At 41.4% G+C, this 23240-nt stretch overlaps 1 protein-coding gene across 1 annotated transcript; it reads right to left on the bottom strand.

Annotated features, from left to right (window-relative positions):
* Positions 1-878: 878 nt before the first annotated feature.
* Positions 879-21268, bottom strand: pom121 (POM121 transmembrane nucleoporin; the record flags this gene model as incomplete). Its single annotated transcript, XM_079566675.1, has 13 exons — positions 879-1097; positions 2457-2558; positions 3810-5577; positions 9072-9259; positions 11023-11122; positions 11209-11321; positions 12867-12946; positions 13033-13121; positions 14305-14482; positions 14561-14641; positions 17445-17588; positions 18847-19050; positions 20709-21268. 13 exons carry the CDS (start codon positions 21266-21268, stop codon positions 997-999), a joined length of 3708 nt encoding a protein of 1235 aa, XP_079422801.1. The 3' UTR covers positions 879-996.
* Between the last annotated feature and the right edge of the window lie 1972 nt (positions 21269-23240).

Raw genomic sequence — 23240 nt, 5'->3', positions numbered from 1 at the left:
TTGGATTTTTGTCACATTTTTGTTGGATTTTTGTCAAATTTTTGCTGATTTTTGTCACTTTTTTGTTGAATTTTTGTCACATTTTTAAAGCCAAACTGGAGAAAATGGGATCCGTTCAGGTGGAAGTTAAGAGGTTAAAAGCTAAAAGATATTTACTCAAGAAAAAAGTATTTGTGAAAATACTGCAAAAACATTTTTGTGTTGCAGCAATAATAATAATCCAGAAAATATAGCGATTAAAACATAATCAAACTTTCGATTCTATTTGTGTGTTTTAAAAAAATGTATTGACGATGGAAAGAGTAATGATATGGATCCTGAGAAACACAGATATAAAGGGCCCTTCTCATTGGCCGAGGAGACGTCTCCGAGGCGTCTCCTGGACATAGAGTCTCCAGATAGTCTCAGTGAAAACCAACAGGTTGGATTTCAGCGGAGTCTCAAAGGTCTACTCGGTCTCAAACAACTGATCTCAAAGAATCATTCTGGAGTCTCTTTGAGGTCTCCTTGGTATCTGACATTTTTGTAAATTTTTTTGTAATTTTTTTGTATTTTGATGTCAAATTTTTATCAGTTTTGTCACATTTTTAGTCCTTTTTTTGGCAAATTTTGGTCATTTTTTTGGCACATTTTTATCACATTTTTTGTGACATTTTTGCTATTTTTTCATCAATTTTTCATCACTTTTTGTCACATTTCCATCATTGTTTTCATCTCAGTTTTGTTGCTATTTTCACACCTTCTTTCCAGAAGCTTTTGGATTGGGGTAAAGCCAAACTGGAGAACCTGTGCTCGGTTCAGGTGGGAGTTAAGGGGTTAAACAGGTTTCCAAAGTGCTCAGACAAACCATCATCTAAAACTAAAAGGAGCCGTTTGCAAGATGTTCAGAAAAAACTATTTATTTACATGAAAATGCTAAAAGTCCAGCGTGAGAGCAGCCTGTACATGGTCCCGGGACAGTTCAGTAAAGTGTCTTTGTGGAGGTTCAGCAGGACGTTATTTCTTGCGCGTGTGCGGCCGCCGCGCCTGCAGCCGTGGCCGCGCCGCCGACGGCTTCGAGCCGGCGCCGATGGAGAACGAGGGCGTGGCCGGAGAACCTGGACAAACACAAGTAGTTACGGGTCAGTATTTATGAAAGGGATTTACAATAAAACAATCACTCAAAACTGTTTTACAGACACTGGCTCTGGTTTCACTGTCACATCGACCATTTCTAGCTTTTACATCAGGGGGAGGCAAGTGTTCTTGGCAGAGGGACGATTTTCTTTATTGTAAACAGACCGAGGGCTGGATTTTTAGCCCAAAGTGAAGCACAACACTGGAAATATGACCGTCTTAAATGAGATAAATGACCTAAAATTGCTTGAATTAAAGTTCTTCTATGTTGAATTTTAGTTGGTTTGAACTGATCCAAGATACAAATGCTATGACACAAGATTATCTGAATTAAGATAAACACTACTAAAGGTTTTATCTTGTCTAAGACCAGACCAAATCTACTCAAACCTTAGATTTAATCTGTTCATTCAAGTAGATTTATGTCATTTCTTCCTTAAAACGAGAGTGCACTTCCTTCAGTGTTGTACATAATATATGACCTAATCGGGTGTATTGACAGTATTTCTACCTTTTTTTCTCCCATTTAACTCTAATAATGTTAAAAGAACTCTCTGATTTGTGTAATAATGTTTCTCAAAATCATCCTGAGGGCCAGAGGTTGTGTGTTGGAGAGCCAGATTTGGCCCCCGGGCCTGACGTTGGCTACCCCTGCTTTCCATCATGTTATTCTGTCACTCCCTCATTAAAACATGCCTGAAGTGTTGCCTTGGCACATTCACGTATTTCTGAGTAATCTGTAGAAACTGTGATGGCGGCCATTTTAGGGATAGGTTTGCCTGAGTCCTCCTAGGAACGCCCCCACCTCCTGGAGACGCCTCCGAGCTTTGGTCACCAGCCGAGTAACCAACCACTGCTCCTCAGCAGAACCCCCTCCCCACTGATGCCACAGACAGCGTGTGGAGGGGGCGTGTCTAAAGGCTCAGAGGTTCTTAAAGAGACAGAGGCCTTTTTCAAGACATTCACTACAGCCATTTTGAGAGAGCCATTTTATACAAGGCAGTTATTCTAATTTACTGCATTTACAGACCAACAGAAGGTTTGTCATCATTGTAGTGTGATATAGACTGGTGCTGTGTGACTGAAAAAAGCAGAATACCCCCTCTTTAAAGAAATTTCATCATGTGCATCATAAAACATGCACAACAGTGTGACGGGGATCCTGTACTTCTGATGTAAATGTGTGTATTTTCCCCGTGCTGTTACGCTGCTCTCCAAACCACCGCCTGGTCCTAATTAAGTCCCAAACTCCTTCCTAACCCTTTCCTAACGTCCCGTCTCTTCCTGGGGCTGGATTCATGGGCACATTTGGGAACTTTCAGACTGACTGAGTGTTTTACCGAATGGCGAGGGGGCGCTGAAGTTGGGAGCGGGGGCGCCCGGGCTGCCGAAGGGAATGGGGGCGGGAGTGGAGGTCTGTCCGAACACGGCGGCGGGACTTCCTGATAAAAGACGGAAACAACGATATTTAAGATCTAGACATTTGCTTGTTCAAGTCATCTCCCACAGAAACATTAATGTCTCAGTGTTTTGGGAACTGAACAGACTCTAAAAGGAAAGTAAAAACACTTTACACCCCCCCCCACCCCAATTTCCTTTTTTCAATTTTTAAAAATTTTCACTACATTTTACACAATTATTTTTTCAATTTTCCCCATATTATTCAAAATTTTCCCAATTATTTCCCAATTTTCCACTTCATTTTTCGCCCAATATTTCACCATTTTATTCATTTAAAAAAAAAAAGTACCCCCATTTTTTTGCCATATTATTCAAATATTTTGCCAATTATTTCTCAATGTTTCCACTATATTTTCCCAATGTTGCCACTATATTTTCCCAATGTTACCACTATATTTTCCCAATGTTACCACTATATTTTCCCAATGTTACCACTATATTTTCCCAATGTTTCCATAATATTTTCCCAATGTTACCACTATATTTTCCCAATGTTTCCATAATATTTTCCCAATGTTTCCATAATATTTTCCCAATGTTTCCATAATATTTTCCAAAATTTCCCATAAATATTTTCCCAATTTTTCTTGCCATATTATTCAAATATTTTCCCAATTATTTCCCAATTATTCCACTATATTTTCCAAATGTTTCCATAATATTTTCCAAAATGTCCCATAAATACTTTCCCAATTATTTTATATTTTCCCAATGTTTCACCAATATTTTCTAAAATTTCCCAATTATTTCCCAATTATTCTACTATATTTTCCCAATTATTCCACTATATTTTCCCAATACATAATATTCTCCAAAATTTCCCATAAATACTTTCCCAATAATTTCCCAATTTTTCGCCCAATTTTTCACCATATTATTCCTTTTTTTTTTCTTCCCATAATTTCCCAACTTTTTTTTTGCCATATTATTAAAATATTTTCCCAATTATTTTCCAATTTTTCCACTATATTTTCCCAATGTTTCCATAATATTTTCCAAAATTTCCCAATTATTTCCCAATTTTTCACCCAATGTTTCACCATATTATTCCTTTTTTTTCTTTTTTTTTTTCCATAATTTCCCAACTTTTTTTTTGCCATATTATTCAAATATTTTGCCAATTATTTTCCATTTTTTCCTCTATATTTTCCCAATGTTTCCATAATATTTTACAAAATTTCCCATAAATACTTTCCCAGTTTTTCCAGCACATTCTGCTTTCCCGAACTCACCAAACGAGGGCTTGTCGGCGGCGCCGAAGGCGAACGCTCCCATAGGCGGGGCGGCGCTGTTGCTCGGCGTCCCGAACTGCGCGGGCGGCGCCGTCCCGAACTTGAAGGGGGTGGAGGCCTGAGCGTTCGAGGGGGGGGGCTGCGGGGCCACGCTGCCGAAGCTGAAGCCGCCGGAGCCCGGGGCGGCGGGGGCGGAGCTGCCGAAGGAGAACGAGGGCTTGGCCACGGTCCCGAACGAGGGCGCCGTGGTGGGAGGAGCCTGACCTAGAGAGGGCGCAGCGGCGGTTTGGGGCGGGGCAGACGCCGCGACGCCAAACGAGAACGGTTTGGGAGGTTCCGCCGCAGAACCGGACTCAAGCGCCGACTTCCCGAAGGTGAACGACGGCTGCGACGGCTGAGAGGAGGTCGTCCCGAACGTCAGGGCGGGCGGGGCGGCGGCGGCCGTCCCGAACGTCGACTGGGAAGACGCCGCTGTCCCGAAACCAAGAGCAGACGCCGCCGTGGTGCTCGTCCCGAAAGCAGGAGCGGCTTGTGAGGCGGCGGTCGTCCCGAAGGCGAGCGCAGACGGGGCGGGGGTGCTCGTCCCGAAGGCGAGCGCAGACGGGGCGGGGGTGCTCGTCCCGAAGGCGAGCGCAGACGGGGCGGGGGTGCTCGTCCCGAAGCCGAGAGCCGACTGCGAGGTGGTCGTCCCGAAGGTCGACTGGGACGACGCCGCTGTCCCAAAGCTGAGAGCCGACTGCGCAGTGGAGGTCGTCCCGAAGGTGGGAGGAGGCGGCTGCGTGGACGCCGTGGTCGTCCCGAAGCTCATCGCGGACGGGGCGGAGGTGGTCGCCCCGAATGTGTGAGCGGCCTGTGAGGATGTGGTCGTCCCGAAGGTGAGCGCAGACGGGGCGGCGGTGGTTGCCCCGAAGGCAGATGGGGCGGCGGTGGTTGCCCCGAAGGTGAGCGCAGACGGGGCAGAGGTGGTCGCCCCGAAGGCAGATGGGGCGGCGGTGGTTGCCCCGAAGGTGAGCGCAGACGGGGCAGAGGTGGTCGCCCCGAAGGCAGATGGGGCGGCGGTGGTCGTCCCGAAGCCAAGCACCGACTGCGAGGTGGTCGTCCCGAAAGTCGACTGCGCAGACGCCGCCGTCGTCCCGAAGCCGAGAGCCGACTGCGCTGTGGAGGTCGTCCCGAAGGTGGGGGGAGGCGGCTGCGCGGACGCCGTGGTCGTCCCGAAGCTCATCGCGGACGGGGCGGAGGTGGTCGCCCCGAACGCGGACTGCGAAGACGTGGTGGTCGTCCCGAAGCCTCCGAAAGCGGCCGGCGCGCTCGTGCTCTGGGGCGTCTGTCCGAAGGGGACGCCGAGCTGGGAGGAGCCGGAGGAGAACTGCAGCGGGGTCCCGGACGAGCTGCCGAACACGCTGCTGAGGGGCGCGGCGCCGGACACGGGGGCGGGCGCCGTGCTGGGGGGGAAGAGCGAGGCCGAGGCGCCGAACAACGAGGCGGAGGAGGAGGTGGAGGAGGCGGAGACACCGGGGGCAGCGCCAAATATGGGCTTAAAGTCCTGCTGAGGTTTGGCGTCGGCCGGGCTGGAGGAGGTGGGGATGTTGAACATGGGTTTGAAGCCTGAGGGCAGAGTGGCGCCTGGGGGGGCGGCGGCGGCGCTGGGGGGGGCGGGGGCTGTGGAGGGGGCGGGGGGGAGGCTGAACAGACCCGGGGCGAGAGCAGGAGGCTGCGTGGAGGAGGCGGCTGTAGAAGGAGGCGCCGCGGAGGCCGGAGGGACAGACGTCTGCAGGGACAGAGGGGGCGGGGCCTGAGCCGGGGACGAGGTCACTGTCACCAAAACAACAGGAGAGGTCAGAGGTCAGAGTTTCCTCAGAGAAATAGAAATAAGATTTTTTTTAATACTTAAAAACAGTAAAATAATGAGATCTCTTAGTGGACGGTGGAATTAAGTGATTATTTTGGAGTTCAAGCTACAATTTACACATTTTATACCTTATTAACCTCTTAACTCCCACCTGAACGGCGGCCATTTCCCATTTGGCTTTACCCTAAACAAAAAGATTCTTGGGAAAAAAGCACCAAAACAGCCACAAAAAATGAGAAGAAAACAAAGATGTAAACGCAACAAAAAAGTGACAAAAATTCAACCAAAAAGTGACAAAAATTCAAGAAAAATGTGACAAAAATTCAAGAAAAATGTGACAAAAATTCAAGAAAAATGTGACAAAAATTCAACAAAAATGTGACAAAAATTCAACAAAAATGTGACAAAAATTCAACAAAAATGTGACAAAAATTCAACAAAAATTTGACAAAAATTCAACAAAAATGTGACAAAAATTCAACAAAAATGTGACAAAAATTCAACAAAAATTTGACAAAAAATCAACAAAAATGTGACAAAAATTCAACAAAAAAAAGACAAAAATTCAACAAAAAAGTGACAAAAATTCAACAAAAAATAACAAAAAAGTGACAAAAATTCAACAAAAATGTGACAAAAATTCAACAAAAATGTGACAAAAATTCAACAAAAATGTGACAAAAATGTAACAAAAAAGACAAAAATGTAAAAAAAATTCAACAAAAAATAACAAAAATGTGACAAAAATTCAACAAAAAAGTGACAAAAATTCAACAAAAAAGTGACAAAAATTCAACCAAAAAGTGACAAAAATTCAAGAAAAATGTGACAAAAATTCAAGAAAAATGTGACAAAAATTCAACAAAAATGTGACAAAAATTCAACAAAAATTTGACAAAAATTCAACAAAAATGTGACAAAAATTCAACAAAAATTTGACAAAAATTCAACAAAAATGTGACAAAAATTCAACAAAAATGTGACAAAAATTCAACAAAAAAAAGACAAAAATTCAACAAAAAAGTGACAAAAATTCAACAAAAAATAACAAAAAAGTGACAAAAATTCAACAAAAAAGTGACAAAAATTCAACAAAAATGTGACAAAAATTCAACAAAAATGTAACAAAAAAGACAAAAATGTAAAAAAAATTCAACAAAAAATAACAAAAATGTGACAAAAATTCAACAAAAAAGTGACAAAAATTCAACAAAAAAGTGACAAAAATTCAACCAAAAAGTGACAAAAATTCAAGAAAAATGTGACAAAAATTCAAGAAAAATGTGACAAAAATTCAACAAAAATGTGACAAAAATTCAACAAAAATTTGACAAAAATTCAACAAAAATGTGACAAAAATTCAACAAAAATTTGACAAAAATTCAACAAAAATGTGACAAAAATTCAACAAAAATGTGACAAAAATTCAACAAAAAAAAGACAAAAATTCAACAAAAAAGTGACAAAAATTCAACAAAAAATAACAAAAAAGTGACAAAAATTCAACAAAAATGTGACAAAAATTCAACAAAAATGTGACAAAAATTCAACAAAAATGTGACAAAAATGTAACAAAAAAGACAAAAATGTAAAAAAAATTCAACAAAAAATAACAAAAATGTGACAAAAATTCAACAAAAAAGTGACAAAAATTCAACAAAAAAGTGACAAAAATGTAACAAAAAGACAAAAATGTAAAAAAAATTCAACAAAAAATAACAAAAATGTGACAAAAATTCAACAAAAAAGTGACAAAAATTCAACAAAAAAGTGACAAAAAATCAACAAAAATGTGACAAAAATTCAACAAAAATGTGACAAAAATTCAACAAAAATGTGACAAAAATTCAACAAAAAAGTGACAAAAATTCAAGAAAAATGTGACAAAAATTCAACAAAAATTCAACAAAAATGTGACACAAAAAAAAAAAACATACAAAAGGTGACACAACACAGCAACAACGCGAGGAAAAAGATCAGTTTTGTGGGTCTTAGCTTTCAAATGAGGTGTTACACAGACCTATAGCCAAAGAGGACAGAAGGCATTGGGTTCAGGCGGGGGGTAAGAGGTTAAAGATGAAAAATCACAGGCCAAAAACACATATATATTTATTGAATATTGTTGAAATTGTTTCAAACTATTAACATTATTTAGATATTTGTTGGTAATATTTATGTAATAGTTGCTGGTAGTTGCCATTTTGTTTATTTCCTTGGGAGGCAAAAGGCCCCGTTTTGGAGGAATGACCCTGATATTTTCAGCGACAAAACCGAAATAATGGATCAAGCGCCGTGATGGAGTCAATGCTCAAAAGTGTTCAAAACTTTAGGAAGAATATAAAAGAAAAACTGCTCCAAAATGGGTTTTTTTTTAATTTCCACTTTACCAAATTGTGATTTTCCCCCTAAACTAATTAATTTATTTTCCAAACTTTAAAAATGTTTCAAACTTTTTCCAACTGTCTCTCCCAAAGGAAATGACCATGTTTGGATTACAGAGTCTTTCTTGCTACACGTGGATACCAAACATGTCAGTATTTGTGAGTGAATAATCGTGGGAAAGACCAGGGAGCCACACAGACATGTTGGAGTCACTTCCTGGATAAATCTCCAGTTTGCCAGAAACAAAACTTGATCAAATAAGCCTCGTGACGGGAGAGTTTGGTCTGTGTTTTACTCTGACGTGAAAGATGTTTATTATTATTATTATTATTAGTGTTATTATTATTACTGCATTAATGCATTCTGTCCTCATTTGAAAGCTAAGACCCACAAAACTGATCTTTTTCCTCGCGTTGTTGCTGTGTTGAGGCACCTTTTTTAGGTTTTTTTTGTGTGTGTGACATTTTTGTTAAATTTTTGTCTTTTTTGTTGAATTTTTGTCACTTTTTTGTTGAATTTTTGTTGAATTTTTGTCACATTTTTGTTGAATTTTAGTCACTTTTTTGTTGAATTTTAGTCACTTTTTTGTTGAATTTTAGTCACTTTTTTGTTGAATTTTAGTCACTTTTTTGTTGAATTTTAGTCACTTTTTTGTTGATTTTTTGTCACATTTTTGTCGAATTTTTGTCAAATTTTTGTTGAATTTTTGTCACTTTTTAGTTGAATTTTTGTCACATTTTTGTTGAATTTTTGTCTGTTTTTTGTCGCGTTTACATCCTTGTTTTCTTCTCATTTCTTTGTGGCTTTTTTCCCAAGAAGCTTTTTGATTAGGGTAAAGCCGAACTGGAGAAAATGGGATCCGTTCAGGTGGGAGTTAAGAGGTTAACTTCCTGTAACGACAAAGACGGTAAAAAGCCCAAACCTGCAGCCGTGACCAGAGACGGACTCTTCCTCTTCAGAGACTCCAGGAGGAGGTTGGTCTGAACTGAAGGAGCGACGCTGACGCTCGGCGCCGAAGAAGCTCCGCCCCCTGTCCCGACTAAGACTCCCAGAATACTCTCGACCGTCCCGGCGGCGGCGCTGGGAGCGGCGGCCGCGGAGCTGGGCGTCACGGCCGCAGAGCTCACGCCGCCCGTCCCCGCGGTGAAGGTCAGTCCGAGGCTCAGGGGCGGGGCCGACGACGAGCTGACGGCGCCGCTGGAGGAGGTCGACTCAGGAGCTGCACAAACACGACCAGAGGTTAAGAATCAACCACGAGAAGTTTAGATTTAGACGCTGAGGGTGAGAAAGGCCGGGTACTGTTTTAACTAATGTAAAAAAATGTACCAAAACTGTTCCAAAAATGCCAAATGCAGAGTGAGCGCTCACTTTATCCACAAACAATCTTTGATCTGCTGCTCCGGTGCAGCTGGAGTTTAAACAACAGCTGTGACTGCAGGCTCTGTGAGGCTAAAGCTAAAGCTAAAGCTAAAGCTAAAGCTAAAGCTAAAGCTAAAGGTAAAGGTAAAGGTAAAGCTAAAGGTAAAGCTAAAGGTAAAGCTAAAGGTAAAGCTAAAGGTAAAGCTAAAGGTAAAGCTAAAGGTAAAGGTAAAGGTAAAGGTAAAGCTAAAGGTAAAGCTAAAGCTAAAGCTAAAGCTAAAGCTAAAGGTGAAGCCCATGTGTTTCTTTGTCACTGCTTTTCTCTTTGTCTAAGAGTCTAGTTTCTTATTCAGTCCTGGTTTAGTCCTGGTTTAGTCCTGGTTTAGTCCTGGTTTAGTCCTGGTTTAGTCCTGGTTTAGTCCTGGTTTAGTCCTGGCTCAGGCCGCGGCTCTGCCATCTCTGATAACGACTAAAGTGTTAGTAAGTCATAGCTTTATTTATTTATTTATGGTTTATTTGGTAGGGACAGTGCAAGTTAATGAACAAGCCACACCGGATTGTAGCTTTAGGCTAATTTTCATCCGTCGTCCCCCATGCGCACTCTCAAACACACTCTCATACATCCTGGCCTATTGTACATGTTTTTAGTGGTAGGGGAAACCGGAGTACCTGGAGGAAACCTACGCAGACACAGGGAGAACATGCAAACTCCACACAGAAAGGCCCCGTCCTTGGTGGGAATCGAACCCGGGACCTTCTAGCTGTGAAGCACAAGCACTAACCGCTGTGCCACCGTGCCGCCTTTTTGCTTCGCTTTAAGAAAACATCTGCGTTTGTGCTGAAGCTGCTCATGAGTTCAGGTTTTTTAGACTCACTGTGGTGCATTTATTGACGTTTGGAGAGAAAAAGTACCGAAAATAAGCCCTGAAAGAAGAAAAGTTTGTCGATACCGCCCCCTACTGGAGCTTTTCGGTCAGTACCAAGTAGGAACTGCTCAACCTCTTAACTCCCGCCTGAACCGAGAGGATCTTTTTCCTCACGTCAGATTATTTTTCCATCATTTTTTTGTAACTTTTGTGTCATTTTTTGTCACATTTTTCATCATTTTTTGTCACATTTTTGTCATTTTTTAGTCAAATTTTTTAGTCAATTTTTTTTTTTTTTGGGTCAAATTTTAATAATTTTTTTGTAATTTTATTGTCACATTTTGTCATTTTTTGTCACTTTTTATGTCAATTTTTTTAATCAAATTTATGTCATTTTTTGGTCACATTTTTATCACATTTGTAATTTTTTGGTTATTTTTTTGGTCACATTGTCGTCATATTTTTGTAATTTTTTGTCAATTTCTTGTGACATTTTTGTGGCATTTTTGTGATATTTTTGCCACTTTTCCATCAATTTTTCGTCACTTTTTGTCAATGTTTTCTCCCTTTTTTGTCACATTTCCATCATTGTTTTCGTCTCAGTTTTGCTGCTATTTTCACAGCTTTTGGATTGGGGTAAAGCCAAACTGGAGACAATGTGCTCGGTTCAGGTGGGAGTTAAGGGGTGAACAGTGCCCAGCCCTCCAGGTGAGAAACCAATCTGCCGGTTTGCTCTTGTGCTCGGTCCTTCACTCACCGGGCGTCTCCAGGAGCTTGTGGATCTTGTCGAGAGCAGAGCGTTTCTCTTCGTCCAGGTCCTGGGCCGTGACGCTGTAGCCGAGCTCCGGCGGTGGAGGCTGCACAGACACACAGGAGGAGGAGATGAAGTCAGGAATGAAACACTCTCACATTATCTTCAGCCACTGCAGAGACGTGCTCGTACCAGGGACAGGGCGTCGTCTCTGGACACCAGCTGGATCCTGCGCCGCCGCTTCCCCCCGCTCTGAGTGCGCTCGGACGAACTGACGGCGGGTTCTTTAGGAGACGAGGATTCTTCTGCGATAAAAGAGGATATTAACTGTTAGAGGAAAACATTAAAACGCTATTTATCACACTGGCTCAGGCTGTGCAGTCGTGCCGTCTCTGTCACAGCCTTGACAGTGGAGCTCAGACTCTCAGACTCTTATGTTTTAGTCTGACGCTCTGAGGGGATTGATCCTTTTCTGTGGAAGCTCAGACAGACTTGAATGGTAGGACCAGCGTGATGTCTCGAGTTCGTGTCTCCGGGTCCTGCACTGATGGTAAATAAACTTCTCCTGTATGAGCTCAGACAGAGCTCATACAGGAGCTCAGACAGACTTGAATGGTAGGACCAGCGCAATGTCTCGAGTTCGTGTCTCCGGGTCCTGCACTGATGGTAAATAAACTTCTCCTGTATGAGACGTCCAGACTGCTGCCTGTTCTTCATCTGTCCTCTCCAACACCATTGTTATTTCTCTAACATTAACAATCATCAGAGCAGTTTAACTACTGACTCATGACGGGTTTAAATCAGGGATGCACGATAATATCCGCCGCCGATATTATCGTGCATCCCTGATTTAAACCTATCCCTGAACAGCTGTGCAGGCGCTCTCCGAGAAGGAAGAGTTTTTAGACTTTTTACATCGAAGTCACTTCAACATTTGCACCTCAACAAAATGAGAAAAAGACGAGGAAATGCGAACCTCTGACCCGCTCACGTGAGTTACTGGAACAGAGCGGAGACTATAAACACATGTATTATCTTCGTATTTCTGATCAAATAAACACGACAGCCCCGCGATTGAAGCGCTATGAACGAGAGGAGTTTTACATTGATGAAATGAGCCGCTGCTCGTCACAAATGCATAAATGAGCCCAATGCAGGAGAGAGTCTTGTTTTTGTGCTGTTGTATCGTATTATTAGTCAGAATCTGTCACAGATTTGGCATCACTTCTCTCATGTCAGAGACGCCTCTAGTGAAATACTATAATACTGTCTATATTCCAGTATTGTAAATAAGAATTCATTAGTATGATGTCCACAAGAAGAAAAATACTAGGAAGGAAGTAGTAGTAGTAATATTCTTCTTTTTTTTATAAGATGTGACACAGATGAACAGAGTCAGACCTGCTCAGATGATGGAACTGTAAAAAACAGAGCTTTAGAAAAAGGTGAGACTCAAACCCACTCAAAGTAAAACTCATTATTTGATTTATATTTATACACTTGTATATTGCTTGGTAGAGTTACTACATTTTGGGCAGAACTGTGAACTGTTACAGTGAGTTCTTGTCACAAAATAAAGTGCAAATATATATACATAATTATCGGTGTCATTATCGGTTATCGGGACATGCGGAATTATCGGTCATCGGTTCAAATTGGCATTATCGTGCATCACTAGTATAAAGTTTCTTTTATACTGTCTTTAGCCCTGGATCGGTCACAGTTTAGCCCCGGAGTAGCCCGTCTTTAGCCGCGGTAAAGCTCGTTTAAACTCTCTTTAAGCCTCACTTTAGCCCAGAGTTAGCACACAAAACTCCAGAATGTTTCAGTGCAGTGACAGGGCGACTCACCCATCACAGGCGGATGCCCCGAGGCGCTGCTGTCCAGGGGCACACAGGGCGCAGGGCTCGGGCTCCTCCGCTCCTCCTCTCTGCAAACAAACAAACATCTTTAATGTCCAGGAGTTTCCGTTCACAGGCTTCTTCTGGCTCGAGGGACATGATCTGGATGCAGTACCTGGTCTTTTTGGAGCTGGTCTCTGGGCTGTGGGGGCGGGACGGGCCCGGGCTGGAGCGAGGGGACGCGGTGGGTAACGGCCTCTTCCTCTGCAAATATATTCACATCACTTTAATCAATCAGAACAACTTTATTCAACAATGTGGTTCAGGCTGTTCTTATTTTTCATAGACCGGCGTCAAACCAGCAAATAAAAGAAAAGGTTAAGACACTTTCAATAAAAGAATGATAAAAGTTGCTGAAAATATTTGCTGATACATTAAAAGAGTTCCGTTTCCTCATCAGGTGAACTCGCTGCTGTCCATGTTAGACAATTTGCTGTGTTTTTATCAAATCGTAGAGAGGAATCAAAAACAGTCCCCAAGTGCTTAACCCCTTAACTCCCACCTGAACCAAGCACATTTTCTCCAGTTTGGCTTTACCCCAATCCAAAAGCTTCTGGAAAAAAGCTGTGAAAATAGCAACAAAACTGAGACGAAAACAATGATGGAAATGTGACAAAAAAATGAGAAAAATGTGACAAAAAAATGACGAAAATGTGACAAAAATGTGACAAAAAAATGACAAAAATGTGACAAAAATGCGACCAAAAAATGACAAAAATGTGACAAAAATGCGACCAAAAAATGACCAAAAAATGACAATAATTTGACAAAAAAATGTGACAAAAAATGTGTCAAAAAAATGACAAAAAATGACAAAAAAGTGACAAAAAAAAGTGACAAAAAATGATTAAAATTTGACCAAAAAATGACAAAAAATGACAAAAATGTGACAAAAAAAGACAAAAATTGGCAAAAAATGACAAAAAAAATGACAAAAAATGGACAAAAAATGGACAAAAAATGATTAAAATTTGACCAAAAATGATAAAAAATTGACCAAAAAATTACAAAAATTTGATAGAAAAAAATGACAAAAAAGCTACAAAAATGAGTTGAATACCCAACAAAAAAAAAGCTGAAAAAAATAATAATCTGATGACGTGAGGAAAAAGATCCTCTCGGTTCAGGCGGGAGTTAAGAGGTTAAAAGAGTCGACCTTTTCCGCCTCCTCCCCGTGGATAAAGCTTGGTTTCTCTGGATTCCTCCTAAAGTCAACAAGCTCTTTACTTTTTGTCACATTTAAGTCAAGCCGTATCATCGGAGTATTTAATAATGTAGCTGCTCTCAAGGGCAGACCTGCAGCTGTGAATTCTTGCGTGAGAGTGGGGCGTATCCAAGTGTTTGTAAAAGGAACAGGCGCCCGTGTCAAACCGTGAAGTCCATGTACCTGTGTGAGGCCCTGCGTGGAGCTGTAGGAGCTGGAGATGGGGTTCCTCCTGGAGCTGGGCGTCCCCCTGAAGGCGGTTCCTCCGCTGGACGAGCTCACGGAGGAGGTGCGGGAGCGCTTCAGGCTCTGCTCCTCCGCCGCCGCCGCCGCCGTCAGCCCTCGCTTCAGAGTCCCCGGCCTGAGGTCAGAGGTCAGACAGAGGGTCGGTCAGCGGGTCTGTGCACACTTACGCTCGGCAGACGGGAGGGAGACGCACTTGGGGATGAGCTGAGGGGACGTCCCGTTGGGCAGGAGGGGCTCGAAGGCCGACTGCGCACTCCCTCCGCTGTCGTTACGCCTGGAACACAAGGACAGAGCAGGGAACTGAATTTTCATGTGTAAAGTTGCCTTTGCCGATTCATTCACCAAGATATACTACATGGATCTGTCGAGAGTGCACAGTGGGAGTACCACAGGGCTCCACTCTAGGACCGGTTCTTTTTTCCCTCTACATAAATGATCTTCCAGAAGCAGAAACACCCAGATACAAATGTATGCAGACGATGCTGTAATAAACACTCCAGTAAACAACATACAGGAAGCAGGAACATTGAAAGGGTCAAGTCTAAAATTGGCTCCGAAAACCATGTCTCCTTTAAAACACTAAAAAGACGTATGATGTTTTCCAACAAAAAAAAAAGCTAATTCACATGCATTTCTCAGAGATGTGGAGCTCGAACTAGTACAAGAGTTCAAATACCTTAGAGTAGTTCTTGACTCTCACGTTCAAAAGTCACATCAATTTGTAAAACTATTAAATTCAGTCTTCATAACTTGAGATATATTTGCTCATCAATGACAGTCACGTTCTTGAGCAGTACAACCTTCTAAACTTCAAAAATTTTAAATACTTTAAATTTGCTTGTATGGTTTACAAATACTCAGCGGACTTGCACCACCGCCACTGAGGGACTTCATACAATGTAAATCCTCTTCTGGCAGAGCCACTCGGTCTATGGTTATGGACGGACCACCTTTGGGCAGACTGTTCTTTCAGTCAGGGGCTGGAACATCTGGAACATCAGCCCTCTCACGATAAGAGAATACCTGACATATAACACATTTAGGACTCAATTAAAAACTGGTTGAAATCCACTCAGTGATGAGCTCATTAGACCCTGAGCCGAGTGTCCGGATCCTCTGCACAGGTGTTGCTTTGTAAATAATAACTGTACATATTAAAACCTCCTGAGACCCTGTGCATAGTCATGTTGTACAGTTGTAAATCTTATATTAAAATACTAAGTGGTTTATTGTCGTAGAAATAAACAATATAGCTAGCGTGCTAGATAGCTCGCCTATGTAGTCCCGCCTCTATGAGAGCCATCTGTCTCAGATGTAGATTTTAGTTTATTTTTTGTATATTTTATTTTTTTCTCGATCCGATTCTGATATTCGATATCGGAACCGACACTGGAAAAAATACGATATTGGGTTTTGGCTACAAATATCCGATACTGAGCCGATACCAGTTTTGGCTCTCATCGCCTGAAAAACACAACTTTTACTAAATCTAAGTGAATATGGGCTGCAGATCATTCTGAAGCTATGAACCTGGAGAATTCAACCTCTTAACCGTAACTACTTATTATATTAAGCTAAAATTTTGAATTTTGACTAATTAGGACCTTCTGGCCCTTAACAGTAAATGATATTTCATAAGGTTCTGATAGATAAGATAAGATAAGATAAGATGGTACTTTATTGATCTCACAGATGGAGAAATTGCATTCGATGAGAGAGCATCCGGCAGCAGCACCCATTCAGTGGCACCACTCTTTTTTTTTCTTTGGTGAAAGATGGTTGTGTCGCGGCCGCCATCTTCACTGTTTTGGTCACAGGAGGAGCACTGGTTGATGGGAAATCCGTAGACGATGACCACGGCGGTGGAGCTCTTGCGCTTGGCCCTGATGTTCTTGGCCACACAGGTGTAGTCGGCCGTGTGGGACAGACGCGCCTGCTTGATGATCAGGTTGTGTCCACGGTGATGTAGAAGTTCCTGTCCTCTGCCGGGTCGATGATCTCGTTGTCCTTCAGCCACTCCACCCACATGACTTTGGAGGATGGAGAAACTGTAACTGCCCTCTGTCTCCTCTGATCATCTGAAACGGTGCACCGCCTCCTGGGCTTGTCACCGTCTCAGAGCGTGGTGTCCTGCACTGGTCAGCTCCACCTCGTCCTTCCTCTTCCTCCTGCACAGCTCCCTCCACAGTCTATCACCATCTCCTCGTTGGTCCCTTTTGTTGTTTCCTGTAGCTCCTCTTGTGACGCCTCCTCCGTGCTGCAGGTGTGGGGGCTCTTGGTGCCTCTTCACTGTTCAGTGTCTCAGAAGAAGATGTTTGTAGATCTCAAATGGGTTTAGCTGATAAGCTAGCAGTTTGTTTACCTTCAAAAAGCTGCTTTCTTCAGGACCATTTTGGACTCTCAAAGTAAACAAATCCACCAAACCTCCACAAAAACACGGTAAAGACGTACAAAAGTATCCAGAAAAACAACGTGGTTCGCTGAAAAAGGCAAACAATTCACTGAAAAAGGCAAACAAATTCAGCTGCACCAAGAGAGAGGGAGGTCAATTCCTGTTTTCACGTCGCCATGGCGATAGACCCACTGTCCTCACATCAGGACATCATCTTCTGCAAAAACTACTTCCTGTACAACATCATATTTTAGTTATTATACTTATTAGGTCCTACTTATCCCAAATAGCAAGAACAATTATAAAATGCACACCAGACAAACTCTCGGGTCTCAGGAGTCCTTATAATGTCCTATGTTTGAACTGTATGACCTTCCCTCACACCAAAACATCCGTTCTATTGTGCAAGTCACAAAACAAGCATTCAGATATTATGAATGTATGAATTGTATCAACATTTGTTATGTAAGTGTAGCCTCAACTTTTAAATTGTTTAATAATTGTTGTTGGAGAACTAACTGTAATGCTGACAGATTTACAGAAAGGTTTATAATGTGAACTGTCCCTTTCTTTCTCACACTTATGTCAGTAATCTACAGTAAACGTTCCACATTGTGATCTCTGTTTTTCCCGTGTCTCGCTGTAAAAGTCTCCTGCACTAACGCTGTGATGCGTGTGGTCGTACCTCCTCTTGCTCCGCTGCTCCGACAGGCTGCGCTCGTCCTCCACCTCCCTCTTACGACTCTCCTTCAGCACCTTCAGGACGCTCTCTCTGGAGCAGGGGTCGGCCTCGGCGCAGGGCATCACCGGGCTGCCCACGTGCTCCAAACTGGACCCACACATTCACACAGGAGTCAGCAGAGGGGAACACAGAAGGGAACCTCTGCTTACCATTCAATACAGGACAATTAAAAACCTCTCAGATGATACACCCAGAAAAAAAGAATTAAAAAACAACATTTCCCAACAGATAAATAACATAACCCAACATCCAAACCTAACATGAACCTCACATAATCAGCCGGTATCCAAATTACATCATACAGGGGAACAAGACAAGGGTCCCCACTCTCTCCTCATCTTTTTGCACTTTTTTTTTCACCATTCACAATAGCAATGGGACAAAACATAAATACTAGGGAGGCACCGACACCACTTTTTCTAAAACCGATACGAGTACTTTGATTTAAGTACTCGCCGATACCGAATACCGATACGAGTACAAGGCATTTTCTTCATTATTACTTTTTTCACAGCAGATTGGTTTGTAATTAGTTAATTTACTCATGTACATTTCCTTAAGTAAAGTAGGCGACACATTGAAGAGCAGTTATGTTAGAATTGTGCTGATGCCATTTATTTATTTATTTTTATTTTCATTCAATATAATTTTTCTTTTTATTGCACTGTCCGTCATAGACAGAAAAGCCCATGTCCTAAAGCTCCCAATGCCTGAGCTTTATTCATTTATGTGTTTTTATTTAACAATAGTATTGAGATGTTTCTTAAATGGTCTCTTTTCGTCTTTACTTCAGCTCCTGTAGATTTTCTCGTGTGTTTGTAGTAACTTAGCGAGAAGCTACAGCGTTTTCATTGTTCTGCTGCAGCTCATTTTCCTCAATATAAACATGCTGTATGTCTTTCATTTGGATTTTCTGAGGACTTTTTAGTCGCTGGGTTAGTTTTTCAGATGAATAAACCCCTGGGCAGAAAACGGAGTCAGAATGGCCAAAACTGTTAGCCGCGAGTTAGCATCGTTAGCCTCGTTAGCCTGTATGTTGTAAACACTGCAGACGCTGCAGCACGAACAACATTTAGCTCTGGTTAAATCCAGCTCAGACTCTGGTTTAGAGAGCGCAGTCTGTAATAAAGTCAGCTCTATGTGGAATATTGTGTTTACACTAAACAATTCTCCAGTTTGTTGCTTCTTCTCTCCTCAGCTGAGAGGTTTCTGGTATCGGGACCTCATGAATGAGTACGAGTATGAGTACAAGCATGTGGTATCGGTAATAAATACAAAAGGATTCTTCCCCCCCCCCCTTCCTGCCCGTGGGGAATAATAATCGTTTTCATGGTCGGTGATTTACCCGAGGGCGTGTCCGTCGGGCCGGGCGATCTTCACCGTCACCGGGCTGGACACGGAGCTGTTCCTGGGGCTGAGGACGCTCTTCTGCCTGAAGCCGTCCCACCGGAGCGGAGGCAGGACGCCCACAGGAGACGCCCCCTGCTGCTGGAGGGGGTAGTGCCGCTGCGGGGTGATGGTGAAGCGGGACCCGGACCCCAGCGGCTCTCTGCGGAAAACACGCGAATGACAATAACAATTATAAACCGGGACGTGGTGACCGTGGCTTTTAAGGCAATTTTACACAAATATAACAAACACTTTTTAGAGTTGTTTTCTGACACAGGACTTTCTACTTATTATGATGAACTATCCATCTTGAAAAATACTGATCTTCTCAATGCTCTCACTATGTAACAGATCTGTGACGTGTGAGGAGCTTTCACTGTCGAACAGCTCAGTGAGTTTAGAAAAGTTTATCTTCAGTAAACGGTCCTGATGTGGATCTGGTCTGTTCCTGCAGCTCAGGAGGGAATAACGTCCCAACTCTCTTTTTATCACTGCTTTAGTGGGAATTCTGCTCAAAACATGAAGTTCCAGGTGACGCTGCTGCTCCTGTTTTCTGCTGTGCCGTGTTTGGACTTCCTCCTGAACGATACTTTTTATTAGGGCTGCTCGATTATTGAAAAAATAATAATCATTATTGTTGTTGATTATTTTTGTCATAAATGAAATCACGATTATTCAAACGATTATTTGTTGCCTTTAAAAAAAATCCATCAAAAAAGTGACAAAAAAACATCAAAAAAGTGACAAAAATCCAGCAAAAAAATGACAAAAATCCAGCAAAAAAATGACAAAAATCCATAAAAAAGTGACAAAAAAACATCAAAAAAATGACAAAAATCCAGCAAAAAAAGTGACAAAAATTCATCAAAAAAGTGACAAAAATCCATCAAAAAAGTGACAAAAATCCATCAAAAAAAAAAAAGATAAAAAAATACAGCAGAAAAAGACAAAAATCCAAAAATTAAAAATTAGAAAAATAATGTGGACATTTTTTTTTTAAAAACAAAAGTTTTTGAAAAAATAAATAAATAAATTATAATCGATTTTTTGCGATTATGCTAATTTTGTAATCGTTTACTGTTGTAATCGTAATCGTAATCGAATTTCGATTAATTGCACGGCCCTACTTTTTATACACATTATTTTAGCTCAATTATAAAAACATAGGTATCGCAAAAAGTACCGTTAAGGCACCGGTACCGAAAAGCAGGTTTCGGTAACGGCACCCAGCCCTATGCGTGACTGACCAGACAGTTACGTATCAAGAACATATCTCAGTATGGAAAAACGGTGGCCTGTTCCTTGAAGGGTTTACTCACATTGGGGACATCAGTATATTTAAAGTATATTTAAAGACGGTTCATCGCAGTATCGGCATATCGTGAGCCATGTATCGTATCTTGAGTTTCCCGCCCCTACTTTAAAAACACTCGAGTTCAAATCAGGACACGCAAAAGAAATGTTTAGGTTTTGTGGGAAACATGACTGTGGTTCAGCCAAGTGAAGGTTTTGTAGCTCAACCTCTGAACCCCGGCCTTAACTGAGCGCACTTTACCCAAATCTAAAAACTTCTTGGAAAAAAGCTTCAAAATAGCGACAAAAAAGTGGCAACGCGAAGAAAAATCAGGTGAGTTCTGTAGGTCTTAGCTTTCAAATGAGCCCTCACATTGTCCTACAGGCTGGAACTCCAGGAGCTTTTAGATTTGAGTAAATGTGCTCGGTTAAGGCGGGGGTTAAGAGGTTACACAGCTCATTCTCTCACAGAAGAAGAGCCCCAACATCTGTAACATCTGTAACATCTGTAACTGTGCTCCTCACCCGCTGAACGACAGCCGGCGGTTCGGTGTGTAAACCGCATAGTTGGGCCTGGCCAGCCGGTCCCGCAGCTCCTCCCGCGGGTTCCTGTGCGGGACCCGGGCTCGGAGGCTGTTCGCCGGCGGAGGACTGTCGGCTTTGGAGAGGTAGCTCCCCATGAGCAGGTCCCGCGGGCTGAACAGGAGCGACTCGCTGCTCAGAGCCTCCTGGCGGTACGGCCCGCTCTGCGCGAACCTCTGGCCGTAGTTCTGCGCGTGTTCCCGGGATGAGAGTTTGCTTTTGCCGCTGTTGAACTTTCCCGGTCGGTCCGCCGCGCCGCTCACCCCCCACGCCCGCAGGATGTTCACTCCGGTCCGCGGGTTCAGGCCAAACCGCGCGGGAAGCGAGTCCGGGCCGTGGAAATGAAGGGCGAGGATTAAAACGGCGAAAAATACGAATAAATAAAATAAAAGTGGCCAATAGTAGAAAGACAGAGACAGAATCCCGAGCGCAGAAAAGAGCGCTATGTGTCTCCTCCGCGCGGGAGACATGGCGGCCACAGCGCCGGCGGAAATACGGATCATGCACTTCCGGGGACGCGCGGCACTTACTTCCGGGTGTGGAAGAGGCTCCTCCACCTCCCCCTGCTGCTCAGGAGGAGAAGTGTCAAAACATGTACGCCAGCAAAATACACTCTTTACACTAAATCCGCAAATTCATACAAAAAGTGACAAAAATTAAACAAAAAGTGACAAAAATTAAACAAAAAATGACAAAAACTCAACAAAAATGTGACAAAAAATCAACAAAAATTCAATAAAAAATGACAAAAAATCAACAAAAATGTGACAAAAATTCAATAAAAATTCAACAAAAATTCAATAAAAAATGACAAAAATTCACCAAAAATGTGACAAAAATTCAACAAAAAATAAAAAAATAACAAATAAAAAATGACAAAAAATCAACAAAAATGTGACAAAAATTCAACAAAAATTCAATAAAAAATGACAAAAATTCACCAAATATTCAACCAAAATGTGACAAAAATTCACCAAAAAAGTGACAAAAATTCAACAAAAATGTGACAAAAATTCAACAAAAAAATGACAAAAATTCAATAAAAATGTGACAAAAATTCACCTAAATGTGACAAAAATTAAACCAAAAAGTGACAAAAATTAAACAAAAAAGTGACAAAAATTTAATAAAAATGTGACAAAAATTCAACAAAAAAAATGTGACAAAAATTCAACCAAAAAATGACAAAAATTAAACAAAAATGTGACAAAAATTCAACCAAAAATGTGACAAAAATTAAACAAAAAAATGACAAAAATTAAACAAAAAAATGACAAAAATTAAACAAAAATGTGACAAAAATTAAACCAAAAAGTGACAAAAATTAAACAAAAAAATGACAAAAATTAAACAAAAATGTGACAAAAATTCAACAAAAAAGTGACAAAAATTAACAAGATATGTTTCATTTTAAATCTGCAATAAATAAAAGTGCAACAAAAAGATACAAAAATGAATATAACAAAGATCAACTTAAAAATATAATTGTCAGTTAAAGACCATTTGTCCATGAATAGGTCCGTTTTAATTTTCAATAATGCTGTTAATTGCTCCATATGATACACTTCTTTAATCTATTTTTACATTGTTTTCCTCAGTGGCCTAGCAAGTGTACCAAGGGGCCCCAAGCAAGAATATCGGTAGGAGGCCCTCTGGCGGCCGCTTTGTGTACTGCGCACACTGCTGGTTTCACTCTTAGAAATATAATGTATTGGAGCCATGAGTAAAAAGTCTGTCCACTGCTCAATATAGGTTAACCTCTTAACTCCCACCTGAACGGATCCCATTTTCTCCAGTTTGGCTTTACCCTAATCAAAAAGCTTCTTGGGAAAAAAGCACCAAAACAGCCACAAAAAATTTGAAGAAAACAAGGATGTAAACGCGACAAAAATATGACAAAAATTCAACAAAATGTGTCACTCTTTGGTTGAATTTTTGTCACTTTTTGGTTAAATTTTTGTCACTTTTTGGTTGAATTTTTGTCACTTTTTTGTTGAATTTTTGTCACTTTTTGGTTGAGTTTTTGTCACTTTTTGGTTGAATTTTTGTCACTTTTTGGTTGAATTTTTGTCACTTTTTTGTTGAATTTTTGTCACTTTTTGGTTGAGTTTTTGTCACTTTTTGGTTGAATTTTTGTCCCATTTTTATTGAATTTTTTCACTTTTTTGTTGAATTTTTGTCACATTTTTGTTCAATTTTTGACACTTTTTTGTCACATTTTTGTTCAATTTTTGTCACTTTTTTGTTGATTTTTTGTCACTTTTTTGTCACTTTTTTGTTAAATTTTTGTCACATTTTTGTTGAATTTTTATCAAATTTTTGTTGAATTTTGTCACATTTTTGTTGCGTTTACATCCTTTTTTTCTTCTCATTTTTTGTGGCTGTTTTGGTGCTTTTTTCCCAAGAAACTTTTTGATTAGGGTAAAGCCAAACTGGAGAAAATGGGATCCGTTCAGGTGGGAGTTAGGGGGTTAA

The sequence above is a fragment of the Gobius niger genome (assembly GCF_951799975.1).
Source record: "Gobius niger genome assembly, chromosome: 11".
In the NCBI taxonomy this organism is placed as follows: domain Eukaryota; kingdom Metazoa; phylum Chordata; class Actinopteri; order Gobiiformes; family Gobiidae; genus Gobius; species Gobius niger.
This window is presented reverse-complemented; position numbering and strand designations above follow the sequence as displayed.